The 20,445-nt window shown below is 36.3% G+C and overlaps 1 protein-coding gene and 1 long non-coding RNA gene across 26 annotated transcripts in view; both read left to right on the forward strand.

The window, feature by feature from the left end:
• EPS8 (EGFR pathway substrate 8, signaling adaptor) overlaps window positions 1–20,445 on the forward strand; it is a 268,177-nt gene that overhangs the window by 178,000 nt on the left and 69,732 nt on the right. For all 25 annotated transcript variants that reach the window (XM_084956694.1, XM_084956693.1, XM_084956701.1 and 22 more), the window contains one exon: window positions 20,338–20,417. In XM_084956694.1, the coding sequence (XP_084812820.1) occupies window positions 20,359–20,417 (59 nt within the window). In that variant the 5' untranslated portion in view covers window positions 20,338–20,358. The remainder of the gene's footprint in view (window positions 1–20,337; window positions 20,418–20,445) is intronic.
• LOC146403399 (uncharacterized) lies at window positions 8,788–11,793 on the forward strand. Its single transcript, XR_014803815.1, has 2 exons — window positions 8,788–11,626; window positions 11,700–11,793. It is a non-coding gene; the product is annotated as an uncharacterized LOC146403399 (long non-coding RNA).

Below are 20,445 nucleotides of genomic sequence, written 5' to 3' on the forward strand. Positions count from 1 at the left end.
ATGGGAGGGTAGGAAGATAGATGACAGTGTTTTAGTGGGATTTGGGAGTGTTGACACTACCCACCTTTTTCCTTGAGTATCTCTGGTTAGAAGCCTGCGATGCTACCTAGATGTTTTCTGTTTGTAACTCTTTAACTTAGTTAAAATATTTCCTACTAAAGTGTTCGTGCTTTTAGAGCATTGCTTCACTCTTCTTAATAAGAAGGTTTGAAATGAACATCTTCATTTAGTCAAGTAAAAAAATAATTATGAGCCTAAGTTTTTCATTCATTGAATAAGCATTTCTTTAGAACTGACTACATGTTAGGAACTATGCTTAGCACTTGGTATTCAAGAAAACCATTTAGCCCCTGCCCTTGAGGAATTTACAGTCTTGAGTACAAACAAGAAAATAAGAAGTTTTAATGCTGTGCGATAAGTGTTTCTCAGTGTTGGACTCAACCCTTGTGGGAACACAGGAGAGAGGCATCCAGCCTGCTTTAGAGAAACCAGGGAGAGCCTCACAAGACTAAATTTGAATTGGAACTGGCTGGGTAAAGGTGGCAGGGAAGTTTTGGAGTGACTGATTATTCCCGATAGAGTATGTAATTTGAAGGCAGAAGTCTGAAAAATAGGGCAGTATAGCTGGTGCATAGCTTCCAATGTGAACATGCTGAGGGGTGGGGGTGCTGGGAGGGAGCTGGGGAGGAGCAGAAAGGCAGAGCTGGTGAAAAAGAGCAGGCCTTATGGCGATAAAGGGCCAAATCACAAAAGAGTACTATGTTATGCATTAGAATTGGATGTCATCTGGGAGAATGATGGTGCTCTTTTGATTGGATTTAGGCAGTGTAATTTTTTTTAAAAATTAAGTTTTAAAAGGCAGTGATGTTAGATCGGTTCAGATTGTATCTTCAGATCTTCTAAAATGATTCCAGTTTGGATCATCAAAACACCAAGAGATCATTTAAAATCCTGACACTCATCATTGGTAGATTTTTTACTGCTTACGTAGCACAAATACGTGGAGTTTAAAACCTATTTAACTGATAAAACCAAGTTTATGTTATTAGAAATAATTTACTAATTACTAATTTACTAATTTACTAAAAATTTACTATTTACTAATTTACTAATAATTTAACAGACAAAACAAGTATACATTATTAGAAATAATTACGTATCTCCCTTGGAGTTTAATATACTGAAACTGTTAGAAGAGATTGCTGAGTTTTAAGCTCTGTTGACACATAGGAGCTTGAGGGAACTACTAACTCTTTTCTCATCAAATTCAGTAAAAACTAAATAAGATTATGTTAGAAAAAGCAGCACATGTTTTTAAGTTGATTTGTTGAAGTTTCTGAGAGAATATGTTTTCCAAAGAAGTTGGAGGAAAAGGGCCCATTCTGTATCATTTTGTTTTGTTTTGTTTTTTTCCTTTTTTAAGATTTTTATTTTTTTCTATGATAGTAGATTTACAGTAGGCAGTATTCTTTAGATACTTCACCTAATCTCTTCCTTCTTTGTCCCAAGTTCCTAATTCTGAGGAATATTCTTAATCAGAAAAGCGTTCAAACAAGAAATAAACCGATAATAAACTGTGCAGCCATTTAAGTGGCTTGACTTTCAATTCAGTAAGACAAGGTGAGTGTGTAGGTGAGCACATGTACTGGTTTACACAGAGGGTTACACCCTCTGTAAACACCAGATCCCTTAAGACACAGTCATCATGGCAGAGCAAGAAGAGCCAGCTGCCCACTTCCTGCCCTCACCTCAGCATGGGTGAGCGCTCATTTTGTTTAATAGAGATAAAATGGAATAGCTCTACAGTTCCATAATGCTTTTGGGGGTACTTTTTAATATCTCTCTTTCATAGTAATTCATATGCCCCCATGTTTGTAAAAACATACATATGTTGCCTCGAAGTTGGATATTAAAGTCAATTCTGGTTTTATTGATTGCAGTTATACAGTTGGAAATGTGTTCACATAGAGAAATACCCTGTAACAGACGTGGACTTTGCTGAACAAAAGTTGGGATGATGTCATGCCCTTTTAGAACTTTGTGACCCGTTATTTTTATCCTGATACTATCTTTGCCTTTGTCTTGATACTATTTCTAATAGTCCCAATTATCTCCTGCCTTTATTTCATAAATATTCAGATTCCAGTCCTTTTCTGTCTTCTTTATAAGTAAACTAGACTGTTAATTCTTTTCTATACAAATGTATGCACTCTGATTTGTAATTAATTTATAGCAAAAGCAAAAAATCGCATTAGTTCTACTTAGATGGAATGTGATTTTTGGTAAAAATCAACTGTCTAACCAATATTTCCCCTGTGACTAATGGTTGGATTTTACTCTATACTTATTTGGGCTTTTTAAAAATTTTTTAGGAGTTCCCACTGTGGCTCAGCAGTTAACGACCCTGACTAGCATCCTTTGATCCCTGGCCTCGCTCAGTGGGTTGAGGATCTGGCATTGCCATGAGCTGCAGTGTAGGTCATAGATGAGGCTCAGATCCTGCTTTGCTTCGACTGTGGCTTAGGCCGGCAGCTGCAGCTCTAATTCGACCCCTACCCTGGGAACCTCCATATGCTGCGGGTGCAGCCCTAAAAGACAAAAAGGCAAAAAAAAGATTTTTTTTTAGATTGGGGTATAATTGATTTATGATGTTTCTGGTGTACAGCAAAGGGATTCAGAATATGTATATAATATACACATGTTATATATATTCTTTTACAGATTCTTCTCTATTATAGGTTATTACAAGACATTGCATATACTTCCCTGTGCTATACAATAGGTTCTTATTGTTTATCTATTTTATATAGTAATATATATATATATTAATCACAAATTCCCAATTTATCCCTCCCTCTCTTTTCCCCTTTGGTAACCATAAGATTATTTTCCATGTCTGTGAATCTATTTCTATTTGTAAGTAAGTTCATTTGTACCTTTTTTTTTTTTTTTAGATTCCACATATAACTACTTATTAGCTCTTTGACATTGTCATGTTATTAAACTCTGTACCTAGCTCAACTCATTACACTGTGAGCATCGTAATAGTTTCTGCCTCATGAGTTTGATGTGACAGTTAAAAGAAAATAAATACATGTAAAGCACTTAGAGTTGTGCCTGACACATAGTGCTATCTCACTGTTGGCTGCTACAGCTGCTCCTTTTCCTTCTCCTCCTCCTCCTGTCACTACTACTAGCATTCATAGTAGTAGTTTAGTTCTCTTAGTGCATCGATTTTACAAAATCGCTTTGCTTACAATAGGGGACAGTGAGTATGCTAGCTAAATGGTACCTAGTTTATTTACTAAAGAGCTTGGAAATTAACTTGAAGGTCTATTTAGAAATATGAAAATAAACTTGTTCTTTAGAAATATTAAAATAAACTTGTTATGAACAGAACATTTTTATTAAATCAGATCGTGCTTCTCCTGGTCTGCTCTGCCTTCCTCAGTCTATGGGCCATTTTCCCAGTTGCTTAGAGTTGGGAACTTGGGAAAGGAAAGAAAGAGATGCAAATGTGGCATTACCAGCCCTTGTGATAATTCCCTCTTCAAATTTCCTCTTCCTTCAGACCTCAAATAGCCTGCTTACCCAAACAGATCTATCTTACCTTTCCAAACAAAAATGCACACAATATGATCCAGGATCATGAAGGTTTGGGGTGATTCTCCCTTCCCTGACTGACCCAGGCACCTGTTTTTTCACTTATTAATTCACTACAGAGAGTTCTATTTGCTGTGTTTGAATTCCAGGTGCTCGAACCCAAGAATGTAATTCCTGGAAAAATTTCTTTTTTGGTTTACAAATTGACACTGCTCCAAAAGTGGACATATTGCTGTAAAAAAGTCCTATTTCTACTCAGATGGGAACAGTAATTCAGTTGTTCCTCTCTCACTTGCCAGGTTCTTAAACTTGAAGCACCTAAAGTTAGCATTTTATAGATTTTACTGCTTTAGGCTTTGGGATTCTTCTTCCCCTTTTTCTTTTCTTTTCTTTTGTTTGAATTCAGATTGTTACCTGGAATAGGATTATAAAAACAACATTCTCATTCAGAATTATTTTTGCATGAATTTGCCAACAGGGTACTGTTTCTCTGCATCCGTCCTGAAACATTGAAAGCACTTGCAAAAAATGCATAAATTCTTTGTTGTAATGCTTCACTAATTATCCCAGATTTTAAGTGAGAAAATCCCGAAATAACATTTTCGGAATGAATCTTTCAGTCCCATACTTTTCAGTTCTTTTCTAGGTTTAATGCAGTCTGACTTTATATCCTTAGAGATACTTTTCTATTTCTTTTCTAATTCTTTTTCTTCTAAGCAATTAGCAGAAATTGAAATGTTATATTTATTATTTTATTTATTTCATGCCAGCTCCCCCATTAGATTGTAAGTACCATGAAGATAGGAATCATGCCTATTTTGTTAACTCTGCATTCAGGGTCTAGAGCTGTCCATCTAGTATGCTAGCCATTGGCCATGTGTAGCTATTTGCATTTAAATGTACATTTAAGTTTAGTAAAGTTGAAATTTCAGTTCTTCGGTGGCACTAGCCACACTTCAGCTATTCAACACTTATGCTCAAGTATTGTAGCGAACAGTAATGATCATATTTCTTCTTCAACACCGTAAGTTGTATTTGACAGTGCTTATCTAAAGCACTGATAAGCATGTAATGGTTATATAGTAAAAAACTTGTGAATAAGTGAACAAATGAATGAATGAATGAGTACTGATATTGGCTCATGCCATTTAACACTGGATGAATCTTGTTTGAGTAATCATTTACAAAGGTCGTTTTGGCTTTTAATTCTTCAGTGTTGACATAGCCCCAGCCAATTTCAAAATACTGGATTTATCATTGGTTAAGGGAAAGTATACAACAGTGGTTAAAAGCACTGCTAGAGGTCAAATCTTAGCTGTGGTCCATAGATGTCATGGCCAAATTACCTTTATGTGACTTTTGTTGAGTCCCAGATTCCTCATTAAAATGAGGATAACAAGCTCTTATAATCTCACAATGTGGTAAGAAGTAAGAGAATGCACAAACAGTGCTTGGGACAGTGGCTGACACTCTAAAATTCTTAATAAATGAACATTATGTTTTTTTACAATAGTGAACAGAGAGATGTCTAAATTTACCTCAGTTCATGGATAATTCTGAGTTGGTTAGGAACTTTACTGCTATTTTTGAAACCTTCCATAGTTATAATTTGGCAGATATTTTTCAAAGGTAGTGCTAGCCACAATCAAAGCTTATATTTACCATCTTTTAAATATGAAATTTCATAGCCTTAATTTAAGAAATTTATTTACAAGACTTAATTTTTTTCTTCCTTTAATTTTTGTGACTATGTAAATATCTAACCTCTTAAGAAAAAGAAAGGTTCACACTATTTTTATTGGCAACTTAAGTTTTAAAACTAAGGCATGGATACCTCTGACTTTTGTTTTGGGGTAGCTCACAAGGAATTTATTCTCAGCTATCTTTATTTAAAAGGGCTTCTCTTTGGAAAAAATATTTTAAAATCTGTTTAATTAAAATGAATATATTAGTGTTTAGTTACCTAAGGATGAATTTCATGTTTCATTTAGGAAACTAACTCTGTTGTTCATGCAAAACTTTAATTTCCGAAAAAATAGTTAAAGCATTTTTCATGAACAGTGGTGCCTGATTTAACTAGAGACATTGCCTCACTTTTACACATTATAATGTTGCCTCTTTCTGGGGATTTGAAAATAGCGTTTGTTGTTATAAAAATAACAGGTAGTTAAATGTACACTACCAAAATATCAGCTGACTTTATTTAAAGTCAGTCTCCTTCATTTTTTGTGCTTTCACTCTGGCTCTTATGGCACTTTTATTTTTAGTATAAACTTGTGCTCATATTTCATAGCCACTGTAACCTCTCAAGTTCATATTAGAGGTGACTTGAATTTTTCTTCTGAGTTTTTCATTAACAAATATTTGTCAATATTTAGACAGTGAATATGTGTTAGAAAAGGAAGCATACATTTATTTCACTACCCCCCCCCCAAAAAAAATGACAGTGAAGGGATTTAAAAAATGCAGAAACTCAGCGAGACCAAGGGATTCTGGAAAGTCCAGGGATGATTGTAACTAACCTATGAATCCTGAGACTCTGAAATCCAAGCTGCAAAGGAGAGACATGAGGGTTCAACAGTGAGGATGAGGCTGAAAACAGGAGGATGAGTTTGGCAGTGTGCTCTTAAGGAGAACTTATATTCCAGGTTCCTCCCCAGTCTCCAGCTAGGCTGGAAGTTTATTCTGTGGAGAATGTGAATAGAGAACACTTGAGTGGGAGACACAGAGGTACATCTGGAGGGCGAAGGATTAAATGAAATACTTAGTAAGCAGTGAGACACCTCAGTGTCCCTTCTTCTACTCATCACCAACTTTTGGCAGTCAGATGCATATTCTCCAGGTATGAAATTGGAAGGTGCTTCTTTGAAGAATCTGTCTGTGCAGAAGACGTGTAGATACTGATGGTTGAGGGTCTCCAAATGGAACAGCCCAGCCATATTGCTCTGCAGGGAAGCCCACCTGTTGCTAAGTCCCACCCATCAACACAGTTTCTTATTAGCTTTTTAGTGCTCCATCTTCAAGTTGAGGTGTGGCCAAGAATCACCTGGACATTTTAAGAAATCCAGAAAACAAAACAAACCTTGAGAAAACAAGGACACTGACAGAAATAGAGACAATGAAGGGAGAAGAAATTTTAAAATATTATCCTTAATAGTCTCAGAAATATTGAGGAATACATTGTAATTAGAAAATAAGAACAAGTGCTGTAAGAAAAGAAACATTTCAGGCATAAAAACATACTTCTGGGAATGGAAAATTGATAGAAGACATGAAAAAAAATTGTAAAAAGTATTTTGAAGATAAAGTTGAGGAAGCCACTCAAAAAGTAGAACAAAAAGAACAGGAAATGGAAAACAAGAGAAAAGACAAGAAAATTAGACAGTCCAAGAGATCCTATTCTGAATACTTGGTTTTTTTAGAAAAAGCAAAGTTAAAGAAATGTAGTGAAAAACTATCAAAAAAAAAAAAAAAAAACCTCCAGAAAATTTCCTGGAATTTAAAGACAATGATTTCCAAATTTGAAGAGGCCTGTTGAGTTTCTATTATACTAAAAAACTTAAAAACACCTACACTGAAGTATTCATGAAATTTAGAAACATCGGGGAAGAAAATTGAAGATCCAACAACTCTAGAACTGCAGAAAAAAAAAGAGAGGTCCTTATAAAATACTGAGAAACAGAATGGCACCTGTCATCTCAGCAACAACTCTGAAAACAGAAGAACAATGCCTTCAAAATTACGGGGAAGAAATAATTTTCAATATAGAATTTGAAACCAAGACAAACTATTGATGATCTGCAAAGTTAGAACAAACATGTTTTCAGTCATATAAAACTTCAAAAATTACTTTTCTTATAGTCTTAGGAAGTTCTGCAAGTGTGTGCTTTTCCACGATAAAAAAAAGTAAAAGTAAGAAAGAGGGAGATTTAAGATCCAGGCAAAAAGGATCTAAGACAGGGGAAAGATGAAGGTAATGAACAGGATAATGTTGAATTTGGGTACCAGGATGAAAGCCGTGCAGGAGGCTTAGAGAGGCAGGGGTTCAGATCGTGACAGGAATATACAGAGATCTGAGAGAGATGCCCAAAGAAAGATAAAAATCATAGAATACATGGTGTTTAAATGGATTGAAAGGAGACAGCTGCTGTTGGAGAGTAAAGGGGTGAAATTAATAAAAGAGCCTAAGAAAACTCATGGTAGAGGGTAAGATAATTATTAACTCTGTAGAAGGCAAAGATTGTACAAAAAAAAGGTAATGCAACCGTAGCATAATGAGAACTTCGATTACACAGACACAATGCACTAAAGTTTGATCTAACTAAATTTGATATAAATGGAACTTTGCCTTCTGGGATGTGCTTTCTCATTGTAGCTCCAGCTTTATCCCCTAGGTTACCCTTCAGTAACTTTCTGCTGTAGTTTCCTACATATACATACAAAGCCGTCTCTTGTCTCTTCTCTTCTCTTCTGGTTTACCCTGCTCACGCATCATGACCTGAACGAAAGCTTTTAGGAACTGAATGCCCTTCCCTTCCCAGCAGGAGCTGTCCACCTTGCCTCTGCCATTCTCCTTGCTGAATCGTACAATAAATGATCCTTCCGCTGCCTTTCTCCCCCACTGTACTGTGCATTTCTAAAAGTCTTCCTCTTGCCTTCTTTGATTCAGTCCTTCTTGGCAGGAGATTTTTATACTGTAGACCCACCCCTAACCTAGCTTCCCTTGAACTTTATACTGTACTGTCCTTACATTGCCTGTAATGTGCTCATTTCCTAAATATGCCTTTTTCTTTCTTTTTTTCCTAAAATTTCTATCTAAGATGGGCATGTTTTCAAGGAAGGCTTTGTTCGTCCTAGGTCTTCTTTGATTTGGACAGGGTGCCAGTGTTTTGGTTTCTTAGCAGAAGTGCCTTTTGACAGTAAGTTATTTCTGTATTCAGCCAAACATGGATGATCACTGGAATTGATATTTTTTGTTTTGTTTTGACTATTCTTTGTAGCATCACTTTCCAACAGTGTATTAGGACTGTCTCTGTTTCTGAAGATAAATGAAAATAGTATTTTGAAAGGAGTGAATTTTTTCTTTGGCAACAAAATGTTAAGCTGTATTGAATCACAGGAATAAGAAGCAGTTAAGAATGATTGAGGAGTTTTACTGTATCTGTCTAGCCATCAACTTTCCATGGGCTTGTAAATTTATGTACCTTAAACTTGATACACTCTGATACCTAAAGCAGTATACAAGGTATTCTGTTAGAGGGAAATACCTGCCCCATATAACCATTATGCTGGCATTTGGATTTGTAAAACAGATCAAACAAACTGAAATAATGAATCGTCTTTGATAAGCTATACCTCTATGTCTGCATATCAAAATAATCAATGTTTGAGTTGTATGGCAGACAGAGAGAAGTGAAGTTGAGGTAAGAAGCAGCATCTTTTTATAACATGTCTGAGAAGCAGTTCAGGGGTGATGTAAGCAGGTGTGTTGTAATACATTAGAAAGCTTTATGTAACCTTCATTTGAACAGAATCATAATGCTTATAAAAGTCATATCATTTAATAGTTAAACATTTTCACTTATAATAACCTTTGGGAGATGCATTAATTTGGAGGAAAATGGGATGCACTCAGCACAACGGCTGCTTAAAGGTGACATTTCCCACTTTGTGGGTTGTAACCATTTCTAAAAATACGTTGCACGGTTTGTAAACCATTGATCCTCTTAAGGAGCTGCACTGAAAATTCAGAGTGAATCATCTGCTGGGTTTTGTTTATTGTTTAACATCCTCTGCTCTAGGTAATGCAGAGGAAGGTAGTCATCTGGCAACAGGGTAGTTAAATATTAAAATGTTACAGCTCATCGTGGGTTAGAACTCTTCTCACTCTACCTGTAAGGTTTTATGATTTACTATTTTTAGAGGCCATTCAATACATCAAAATGAAATTTGAATTCAGGAGTTTCAATTTCACTAAAGATAATTTTAGAACATATGTTTCTGTTTCTCCACCCAGTGGGGTTACGTCAGGCCTGAATAACTCTGTTTACCTTTGTAAAATAAGTTGACCTGTACTAATTCGGCATATGGCACTACTATGGAAAGAGGACATCTAGCAATAACAGTATATGAGATCCTCATTTCCTCAGTGGCTTTTGTTTTGCCTTAGTCAATGGCACAAAGTTTAATATTGGGAAGCCTCCAGTAAGGTTCATAGAATATCAGTGAATATTAACCATCAAGGCTGATTTACAAAAAGTAGAGATTTGGAAAAACGTTTCCAGGAGGTGGGGTGCGGTAGGTGAGACGGTTTTCTCTTTCTTTTTCTAAAATGTTCTTCCCTGAATTCTGCTCAGTCAAGAAAGGGATTGATAGAAAAAGTTATGCCCTTATTTTCACCTTGAGAGAAAATGCCCACAGTGAATAGTCTCCTACCTCTTCTGAGAATCTTCTGAAACAGCTGTTGGCTTCTGGGAAGGTTTGAACTTCTCAGATAATGTTTACGTTTTAAAATTCTGATCACCTCTTGGTGGTGACTGCCAGAGTTTTTTGTTAAAGGCTGGATTCTCTCTCCTGCCCTGATTTCACTTAGCTTTCTCCTTTCCTTCCTTCCTCTCCCCCTCCCTGCCTTACTTTCTCTTTCCTTTTCTTTCCCTCCCTTCCTTCCTACCTCCCTCTCTCCCTTTCTCCTTTCCTTTCTTCCTTTTTCACTATTCTATACCCAGTACACAACAGAAACTTACCTCAAATCTTGTCTGAACCACCTGAAATAGGAGTCTTACAGGGAGTGAATCATTAGGAGTTTCTTTTTGGTGAATCTGAATCTTCTTTTTTTGTCTTTTTTTTCTTTTTAGGACCTCACCCGCAGCATCTGGAGATTCCCAGGCTAGGGGTCGAATCGGAGCTGTAGCCGCCCGTTACAGCCACAGCAACGCAGGATCCGAGCCTCATCTGCGACCTGCACCACAACTCATGGCAATGCAGATCCTTAACCCACTGAGCAAGGCCAGTGATCGAACCTGTGTCCTCGTGGATGCTAGTCGGGTTTGTTAACCACTGAGCCACGATGGGAGCTCCTGAACCTCCTTTTTTGTTTTTCCATCTTTTCAGTTCAATATAAAAAACCAGAATACATAAATAAATGATGGTGAATATGCAAATATCCCACATAGAAGAATTCCAAATAATTTGTGTGTAACTCTCCACCTTAAGTGTGGGCTGCATATGATGACCTCCTTCCCAAGAGACCTGTGTAGTGGTGGTGAAGGAAGTCACTTTAGAGTGAGGACACTGACCAAATGCTGCCTTAGTCAAGGATCCAGGTCAAGTGTAAACGATGTGAAGCCATGCTAATAGCAGGCATTCTTGGTTTGCTGTGAGGAGAATCACACACATCTTTAGGGTCTTCCTTTCCAAAACCTATAACTCCATTCCTTTTTTTTATTTTTTATTTTTGGCCACACCCTCAGCACGTTGAAGTTCCCAGGCCAGGAATCAAACCTGCACCACAGGAGCAACCTGAGCCACTGTAGTAATAATGCCAGATGCTTAACCCTCTGATCCAGGAGGGATCTCCTCTAACTCTATTCTAATCATGAGAAAAACATCAGACAAACCCCGAAGGAGGGCCATCCTACAGGGTATCAAAATACAGCATGCCTCAGAAAACAGACACAGGCTGAATTGTGTCTCCCCCAAAGGTATGTTCATGTCCTATCTCTGTGTCCCTATGAACGTGACCTCACTTAGATGAACCAAGTTACAGTGAGGATTGGGGTGGACACTAATCCACTGACTGATGTCACTGTACCAAGAAGGAAATGTGGACCCAGACAGACATCTAAGGAGGCCACATAAAGACAGAGGCAGAGATTAGAGCGATGCATCTATGAGCCCAGGAAAGATAGTGATTACAGCAACCACCAGAAGCTAGAGAAGGCAAGGAAGGCTTCCTCCCTTATAACTTTCACAGAGAAATGAGCTCTGCTGACACCTAGATCTCAGACATCCAGCCTCCAGAACTGTGAGAGAAGAAACTTCCGTGGTTTGTGATACTTTATCGTGGCAGCCCTTTCAGTCACCAAAAGCAAGGAAAGTGTGAGAAAGGGTCACAGCCCAGAGGAGCCTAATGAGACGTAAGGACTAAATGTAATTTGGTATTGTGGATAAACACCCAGAAAAGAAAGAAAACAGTACTAAAAAAACCGCAAGGAACTCTGAATAAAGTATTGACTTCAGTTAATAATAAAATAATGAACAAGGATCTGCTTATAGCACAGAGAACTATATTCAATATTTTGTAATAACCTATGAGGGAAAAGAACCTGAAAAATAATACTGCCTATCTACCTACCTACCTACCTATAGATATATGAACCAGTTTGCTGTGCCCCTAAAACTAACACAACATTGTGAATCAACTACACTTCAATAAAATAAAACTATACTTCAATAAAAATATCCAAAATAGGAGTTCCCTTCATGGTGCAGTGGAAACGACTCTGATTAGAATCCATGAGGGTACAGATTAGATCCCTGGCCTTGCTCAGTGGGTTAAGGATCTGGCATTGCTACAAACTGTGGCATGAATCTGCCATTGCTGTGGCTGTGGTGTAGGCTGGCAGCTGCAGCTCTGGTTCGACCCCTAGCCTGGGAACTTCCATATGCTGCAAGTGCAGCCCTAAAAAGCAAAACAAAACAAAACAAAAAAACAGTAAGGGAATGGGGTATACATGAATTTTTTGTGCTGTCCTCACAACTTTTCTGTAACTCTAAAATAATTCAGAAATTAAAAATTTCACTACAAAAATTTAAAAAACCCAGAATTTAGCTGCAGTTTAATTAGACCTCAAGTGCATGCAATGGAGTGAATGACAGTCTCTTTCAAGGGTGGCGGTGGTAAGGAGGCATCTGAAACTACTCTAGCTGATCAGTTGTTATCACAGGGTACTTTTGAGTGAAAAACTTCCACTAATAAAGTATATGCCCTTTAAAAGTCAGTATATTGTAGCTGCCATTATATAAGTCTGTCTGTAAATGCACTGTTAATCATGGAAAAAATACAATCAGAGAGACAGACATTTTGATAAAAGGTTTTATCAAGCCTGGATAGGAAAGGTATATGTAAAAAAGGAAAACTTATATGTAAGTAAATATATGGAGATTTTAGCTAAGATTCCTCATATCACTTGTGAAATTTAGTGGCATCCTTGTGAAGAAATCGCTCAAAATCTGATCCAACCACCATCTCTTCCCCACACCTGACCAGGGTATGGTTCCCTGGGGTAGGGGACCTGGTAATAGTGAGAGATTGGGACAGTTTCTTCTCTCTGTGAATTTCATTCCCTTTTCTGTCATATTTTTATTTTTGTTGAAAGAGTCCAGCTAAATTGGAGGCTTACTTTCTCCTCCCCCCTTTACTATATACTTAATTATAATGAAAGAAATGCAAATGATTCAGGTAAATTTATAGGAATCACAATCTCTTTACATGGAGATGAAGCACTCAAAAGACCTTCTTTGATATTTAGAAACTGTCTCGACTATGATTAAAAAATTAAACCAAGAAAGTAGACAAATAGATATTTAACCAGTGGAAAATTGTTGTTACTCAAAGCTAGATTTAGCTTAACTGATGCATTTTCAATATTATAATTAAAAGTAGTTTTTAGTATGTGACGTTTCTAGACCTGATGACTTTTTTTCCCCACGTTCTTCAGTGAATAGTATGTTTATAAAGCAATAAAGCCATTCCACAAAACTGTCACTATTCCTCAAAATGAGTCTTCTTCTTTTCCCAAATCAGTGTTTTTTAGGAGTTCCCACTGTGGCACAGTGGGTTAAGAATCCGACAGCAGTGGCTCAGGTTGCTGAGGAGGTGTGGGTTTAATTTCCTGCCCAGCACAGTGGGTTAATGGGTCTGGCGTTGCCATGGCTGTGGTGTAGGTCTCAGCCAGGGCTCGGATTCAGTCCCTGTCCCAGGAGCTTCCATATGCTGCAGGTGTGACTCAAAAAAATTAGCATTTTTTAGTATCTTATTCTAGGAAAATTCTTTGACAAAAATAAAGAATATCATTGAAACAGAGTGAAACGAACTGAAAACTTTTTGCAACTATACAATGGGACAAACAAGCAGTGTAATTTATTGAAAAGAAAATTGGCTATAGGAGTTCCCGTTGTGGCTCAGTGGGGTTATCATCATCATAATCACTACTATTATATTAGTTTAGTGTTATTAGTTTCCCAAGTTTATTCACACACAAAAATTCTTTATTACTAAATATTAGACCAAATGACATAGTGAAATAGATGGTGACATCGCCATAGACAACAGTACTGTTGAGATATATTAAGAAGTAGTTGATCTAGAAGATATAAAAGGAGACAAGATGGTTTAGAAGGTCTGAAGTAATTTTTTTTGTCTTTTAATAAGTTAAGAACAATTACTGGTGGGCAATGTCACAAAGTATTGGTAGAAGTTAAATTTCAATGGCCTTTTAGTTAAAGCTCTAAATAATTATGGTAATCAACCCCCCCCATCCTGGTTATAACTTACACTGAGAGACATGAATTAAATTAAATGGATATTGAAATACAGATGCTTCAAAGTTGGTGCTCTGTCACACCCAAATAGGCTAAACAAAAACTTAAATAAACAAAAAAATCTGACGTTTTTCAGAGAGCACAAGTCATTTCAGGGACAGCTTATTATACAGAGAGGGCTGCTGGTGGTGTGGTAGCTAGATTTTGTAGGTGGTATTCTAACATTGAATAACTACAAACACTTCATCAATTTGAAAATTCATATATGCAAGCAAGAGTTAAGAAAAGAAAAATGAATATAAATTGTTATTTATTATATTTGAGATCTTAAACTTTCTAACACAAATTCAACTTGCTGGTTTGGCCTTATTGTAGCCTAATTTATTTCTGCTTACAAAGATTTCGTATATTCTATTTACTTTTCTTTGAAAATTTTAGTGTTTAACATTTTTGGTATGCTTAATTTAGATATTAAATTTATCTTTATTTTTGAAATTGCTAAGGAGTTATTTTCTGTAGAAAATAAGGAGAAAATTACGTATGTAGCTATGGCTTGAAAAATTGTTTTCATAAGGAAATTGATGCTCTTATTTCAAATTTGCTGGAAGCTATGAAGATTTTAGTGTATACTTTTAGTAGAATTAAGCAGTTAATGTAATAGAGTTAACTAAATGTGTGAGTCCTTAAAAGTGATAAATTTTGTCTCAGTTTTTAAGTTGTTTTGTTTAAGAGTAAATAAAAACACTGAAATTCTCAGTAAGAGTTGATGGTTCTGGGAGTTCCTGTTGTGGTGTAGCAGACACGAATCTGACTACTGTCCATGAAGATGTGGGTTCGATCTCTGGCCTCACTCAGTGGGTTAAGGATCTGGGGTTGCCTTGAGCTGTGGTGTAGGTTGCAGATGCGGCTCTGATCCCAAGTTGCTGTGGCTGCATCGTGGGCTGGTAGCTGCAGTTCTGATTTGAGCCCTAGCCCATGCTGCGAGTGTGGCCCTGCAAAGTGGGGAAAAAAAAAGAGTTGATGGTTCTTCTATATTATATATGTGTGTGAATATATAAAAATATATATATATTCCACATAGGTATAAGATGGATATGTCTATGTCTTTTTTAAAAGCCTAAAGGAGACAAACATTTGTAATTGTTTCCTTTGCAAGATGTGCCCTGTACTGCTGTGTTTAAATATCTGAAAGCCTCCACATTGCTGCATGAGCATCTATGACAAGTGACACTATAGTTGCCAAAGAGGAAAGTTTCTATATTTAAAATTCAGTTTAGCAAATCAACATTTTCTATGTCCTTTTCTAATGTCTCTTATTCTGACAGATCACTATTTTAAAACAACACAAACCACACATTTGTTTGTCTGTCAGGAAGAATTAAACATGAATAAGATGAGACACTGTGGCTATCGCTTTTCACTAAAACCACCTGCTGTGGTTTTAAAATGCAAACCAGATCAAAATCAGTACAAACCCTGGGGGTTTAATTTATGTGCTGAATGAACCAACTTGTTTTAAAAGAGCACTTTTTTTTTTTTTTTAAACTTTAGAAGAAAGTTGTACATCTATCTCATTTGATCTTTCACTAGCACTGTGAGCTAGAAGGACCAAGAATTACCTCTATTTTACTGGTGAGAAAATTGAGACAGAGACTTAATTGACTTGCTTAGGCTAGTTAGTGCCAGGAATGTTAGTTAGAGTTCCAGGCTTCTGTGAAAGCCTGTGTTCTAACCTTTAGCTCTAGATCTCTGTTATCGCAGTGATGTGCTCTTTCTGGATCTTATAGGCTAATGAGAGCAAATTGTGAAATAGCTAGGATTTTGTAAACTCCTGTTAAACTACTGCTGTCTTGAAATGGGCCATGGTAGGGATATTTATACCATGGAAATCAGAAAGTACTACAAATCAGGGTTTTTTATTTTTCCCCAGAGAATTGGTTTACCTGTGCACCACTGATTGTATCTAAGTATAAATTGAAGAAAGAAAATAAACATCATTAATAACAAAACCGAAACAATAATGTAGTATACATGTAATTTTATAAATGCAATACTTATTTAGGGTAGAGGTCAATATTTCTTTGTTCCTTAAGGTAGAAATTTGCTTTTAAGCTATGAATAAATATGGACAAGACTATCAGGAAAACTTGAATTAAACTTTGAGTGTTTTGAGGACCTTTATAAATCCTATCCATTCTTTAAGAAATAGGTCAAGTACCAGCCCTTCCAAAAATTATGGGCAGTTGCCTTGATTTTCCAATCCCAGAACCTCTAGTAGATTTAAAATAGAGCCACATGCATCGGGACTTATTTTCTGTGTGTTTCGTAGGGAATTCATTTTATTTCCTTAAGGATACAATAAACTCTTTGAAGAGTGGGACAAGGACTTCCCTCCTTTTTTCCTTTCTTTGAATTAATATTTAGTGAACATGTAGTCTGTGCCTGGTACTATTCTTACTGCCTCAGAAACAGCAGTTATCACACAAGTCTCTGCTTTTTGGAGCTTAAAGTTTAGTGAAAAGTCGGTAATTAATTTAAACCAATGAGAAATTACAACTGTGGTAAATACTTTGAAAAATTGTGTACAGTGCTAAGAGTATCCGAGAGTAGGCTTTTTATCTGTTCAAGGATGTCAATGAATGCTTTCTCTGAGGACGGGGTGATTGAACTGAGATGTGAAGAATGAGAAAGAATTTATTGGAAGTTATTAGGTCTTGAATATTATTTCTTTATGAAGGTTTTGTATGCCCTCCCAATCTGAATTAAGTTCCTAGATTAGTATGCCCACTATATGACCCTTTGTAATTTTCCCTTTGTAATATAACAATAATTTAAAATTTTATATTTTTTTCACTTAGTGTATGTTTTTAGGACTAAGTTTCTTTTGATCCCCTTGGCAGTCCATCTTCATTCTTGACACCTGCCAGTCACCTAGTAATTGTTTATACTTCTATTTTCTTTGCCTTTTAAAAATTTTTTTATAATAAAACTGGGATATGGTCTACTTACCTACCTCTCAGTTATTGAAAAAACATAGTTCTATAAAGTACACAAAAGTCAGAAATATTTTAGTGCCACAGACACCAGGGATGGCCAGGTATTCAGGGATGAATAGAAATATTGCAAGTGTCACAGTGTGGTCTAGGACAAAAGAAAAAGGCCATTTTATTTGGCAATAAGGAAGTTTTACTTATTCACATTCATGTTTTTTGAAGGACATTTGTTCAATTTGTAAAACAGATTAAAAATGGTTCCTGAAGGTAAATATCTGGTGTTAATTTTAAAAATTATCTTCTCGTGAAAGGCAAAAGGAACATGTAAATGAATACCTTCTTGAAAAAAAAGGTGATCCAAGTGTATGTATAGGATGTTGTCAAATTTGCTTTGAAAGAAGGAATAAGGAAAATGGAAGGAAGGGAAGAAAACTCATACAGGAAAACAGACCACAGGAAACTGATGGGACTGTTAAATGATTATCTCTTTTTTTGGAGGGGAAGGAGTCTTTATTGAATTGTTTTTCCTTTCCTGCCACATTTGGTCTCTAATCCATGTTCCCATCGGCACACAACACTATTCTCCTTCTATTTTTCTTTTCCTTGACATATTTACCGCTTTATTTTCATATTATCCTATAAACCTTGTATATATAGCTTTTATTTATTTATTTTTAAATTTCTTATTATGATGATTTTCAGTGTTCTATCAATTTCTTTGTACAGCAAAGTGACCCCATCATAATATATATATATTCTTTTTCTCACATTATCCTCCATCATATCCCATCACAAGTAATTAGATGTATAGATCCCTGTGCTATACAGCAGGATCTCATTGCCTGTCCACTCCAAATGCAAGAGTTTTCAACTACTAACCCCAGATTCCCAATCCATCCACTGCCTTCCCTGTCTCCCTGGCAAACACGAGTCTGTCCTCCCTGTCCATGATCTTTTCTGTTTTGTCAATAGATCGTTGTGCTGTATTTTAGACTCCACATGTAAGTGATATCATATGGTATCTTTCTCTTTCTGACTTATTTTACTTAGTATGAGAGTCTCTAGTTCCATCTATGTTGTTGAAAATGGCATTATTTTGTTCTTTTTATGGCTGAGTAATATTCCATCATATATATATACCATATCTTCCTAATCCATTCATCCGTCAGTGGACATTTAGGTTGTTTCCATGTCTTGGCTATTGTGAATAGTGCTGTAATGAACATATAGGTGCATGTATATTTTTCAGTGAAATTATTGTCTGGATATATTCCCAGGAGTGGGAATATATGGTAGTTCTATATTTAGTTTTCTGAGGTACCTCCATACTGGTCATATGGTAGTTCTATAGTTGGTTTTCTGAGGTACCTCCATACTGTTTTCCATAGTGGTTGTACCAATTTACATTCCCATCAACAGTGTAGGGGGGTTCCCTTTTCTCCACATCCTCTCTGGCATTTGTTATTTGTTGACTTGTTAATGATGACTACTCTGACTGGTGTGAGGTGGTACCTCATTGTAGTTTTGTTGTTTTTTAAGAGCCACACCCACACATGTGGAAGTTCCCAGGCCAGGGGTTGAGTTGGAGCTACAGCTGCTGGCCTATGCCAGAGCCACAGCAACACCAGATCAGAGCTGCATCTTCGACCTATGCCACAGCTCACGGCAACACCAGATCCTTAACCCACTGAGCAAAGCCAGGGATCAAACCTGCAACCTCATGGTTCCTAGTCAGATTCCTTTCTGCTGAGCCATGGCAGGAACTCGTCATTGTAGTTTTGATTTGTATTTCTCTAATAATTACTTATGTTGAGCATTTTTTCATGTGCCTGCTGGCTATCTGTATGTCTTCTTTGGTGAAATGTCTATTTAGGTCTTATTCCCATTTTTCTTTCTTTCTTTCTTTTCATTTTTTTTGTCTTTTGTCTTTTTGGGGCTGCATCTGCGGCATATGGAGGTTCCCAGGCTAGGGGTCTAATCGGAGCTGTTGCTGCCGGCCTACGCTAGAGCCACAGCTAAACTGCCAGATCCAAGCCACCTCTTCGACCTACACCACAGCTTACAGCAACGCCAGATCCTTAACCCACTGAGTGAGGCCAGGGATCAAACCCACAACCTCATGGTTCCTAGTCGGATTTGTTAACCACTGAGTCACAATGGGAACTCCATCCATACAAGTTTTAAAATACTTTGTTCTACTTTTGTAAAGAATGTCATTGGTAATTTGATAGGGATTGCATTGTATCTATAGATCACCTTAGACAGTATTGTCATTTTGACTATATTGATTCTTCCAATCCAAGGGTATGGCATATTTTTCCATCTATTTGTGTCTTCTTTGATTTCTTTCATCAGTGTCTTATAGTTTTCAGAGTACAGGTCTTTTGTCTCTTTAGGTAGGTTTATTCCTAGGTATTTTATTCTTTTTGATGCAGTGGTAAATGGGATTGTTTCCCTAATTACTCTTTCTGAGCTTTCATTGTTAGTATATAGAAATGCAGTCAATTTCTGTGTATTAATTTTGTATCCTGCGACTTTACCAAATTCATTGATGAACTATAATAGTTTTCTGGTAGTGTCTTTAGGATTTTATAGGTATAGAATCATGTCATCTGCAAACAATGATAATTCTACTTCTTTTCCAATTTGGATTCCTTTTATTTCTTTTTTTTCAAATGATTATCTTTAAATGATAGGGCTCTGGATAATATTTCTCTTCTTTGTACTTTTTTGTATTTTGTGCTTTTCTATATTTCTCAAGTTTTTAAATTTAATGATCTTATGTGACTTTTATAATGTAACATAAAATAACATTTCATAAAACTACAGTTACGAAGTTGAGTGGAATACAGAATTATGCTTATGTACTCAGAGGACTTTTGAACTACATTAAAATTTTTGCTTTTACTCACCTAAATTTTCTTACAATTTTAGGGTATTAATGTTAAAATGCCAGCTTGGTCTTTGCTTCCATGTCCATCTGTACTTCTGGAGCCTGAGCATTTTGAGGGTGGAGATCTTTATATTTCTAGCGTCATTCTGGAAGTGACACGTATTTTATTGAATGAATAACTTTTTTTAAAAAATTTATTTATTTTTTTATTTTCCCACTGTACAGCAAGGGGTGAATGAATAACTTTAAAACTGAGATGTCTCAAACTTTTTATTGTCTTCAATCTATATACCTTTCTTTTTTCAGAACATAAACATTAAAGTCACGATGAATGGTCATATTTCTAATCATCCCAGTGGTTTTGGAATGTATCCATCTCAAATGAAGTAAGTTGGAAACTTTAATTTGTTACTT

The sequence above is a fragment of the Sus scrofa genome, chromosome 5 (assembly GCF_054392235.1).
Source record: "Sus scrofa isolate SSC_HxYL_T2T_F1_AM1 chromosome 5, Sscrofa_HxYL_maternal_Yorkshire_Landrace_v2.0, whole genome shotgun sequence".
NCBI lineage: Eukaryota > Metazoa > Chordata > Mammalia > Artiodactyla > Suidae > Sus > Sus scrofa.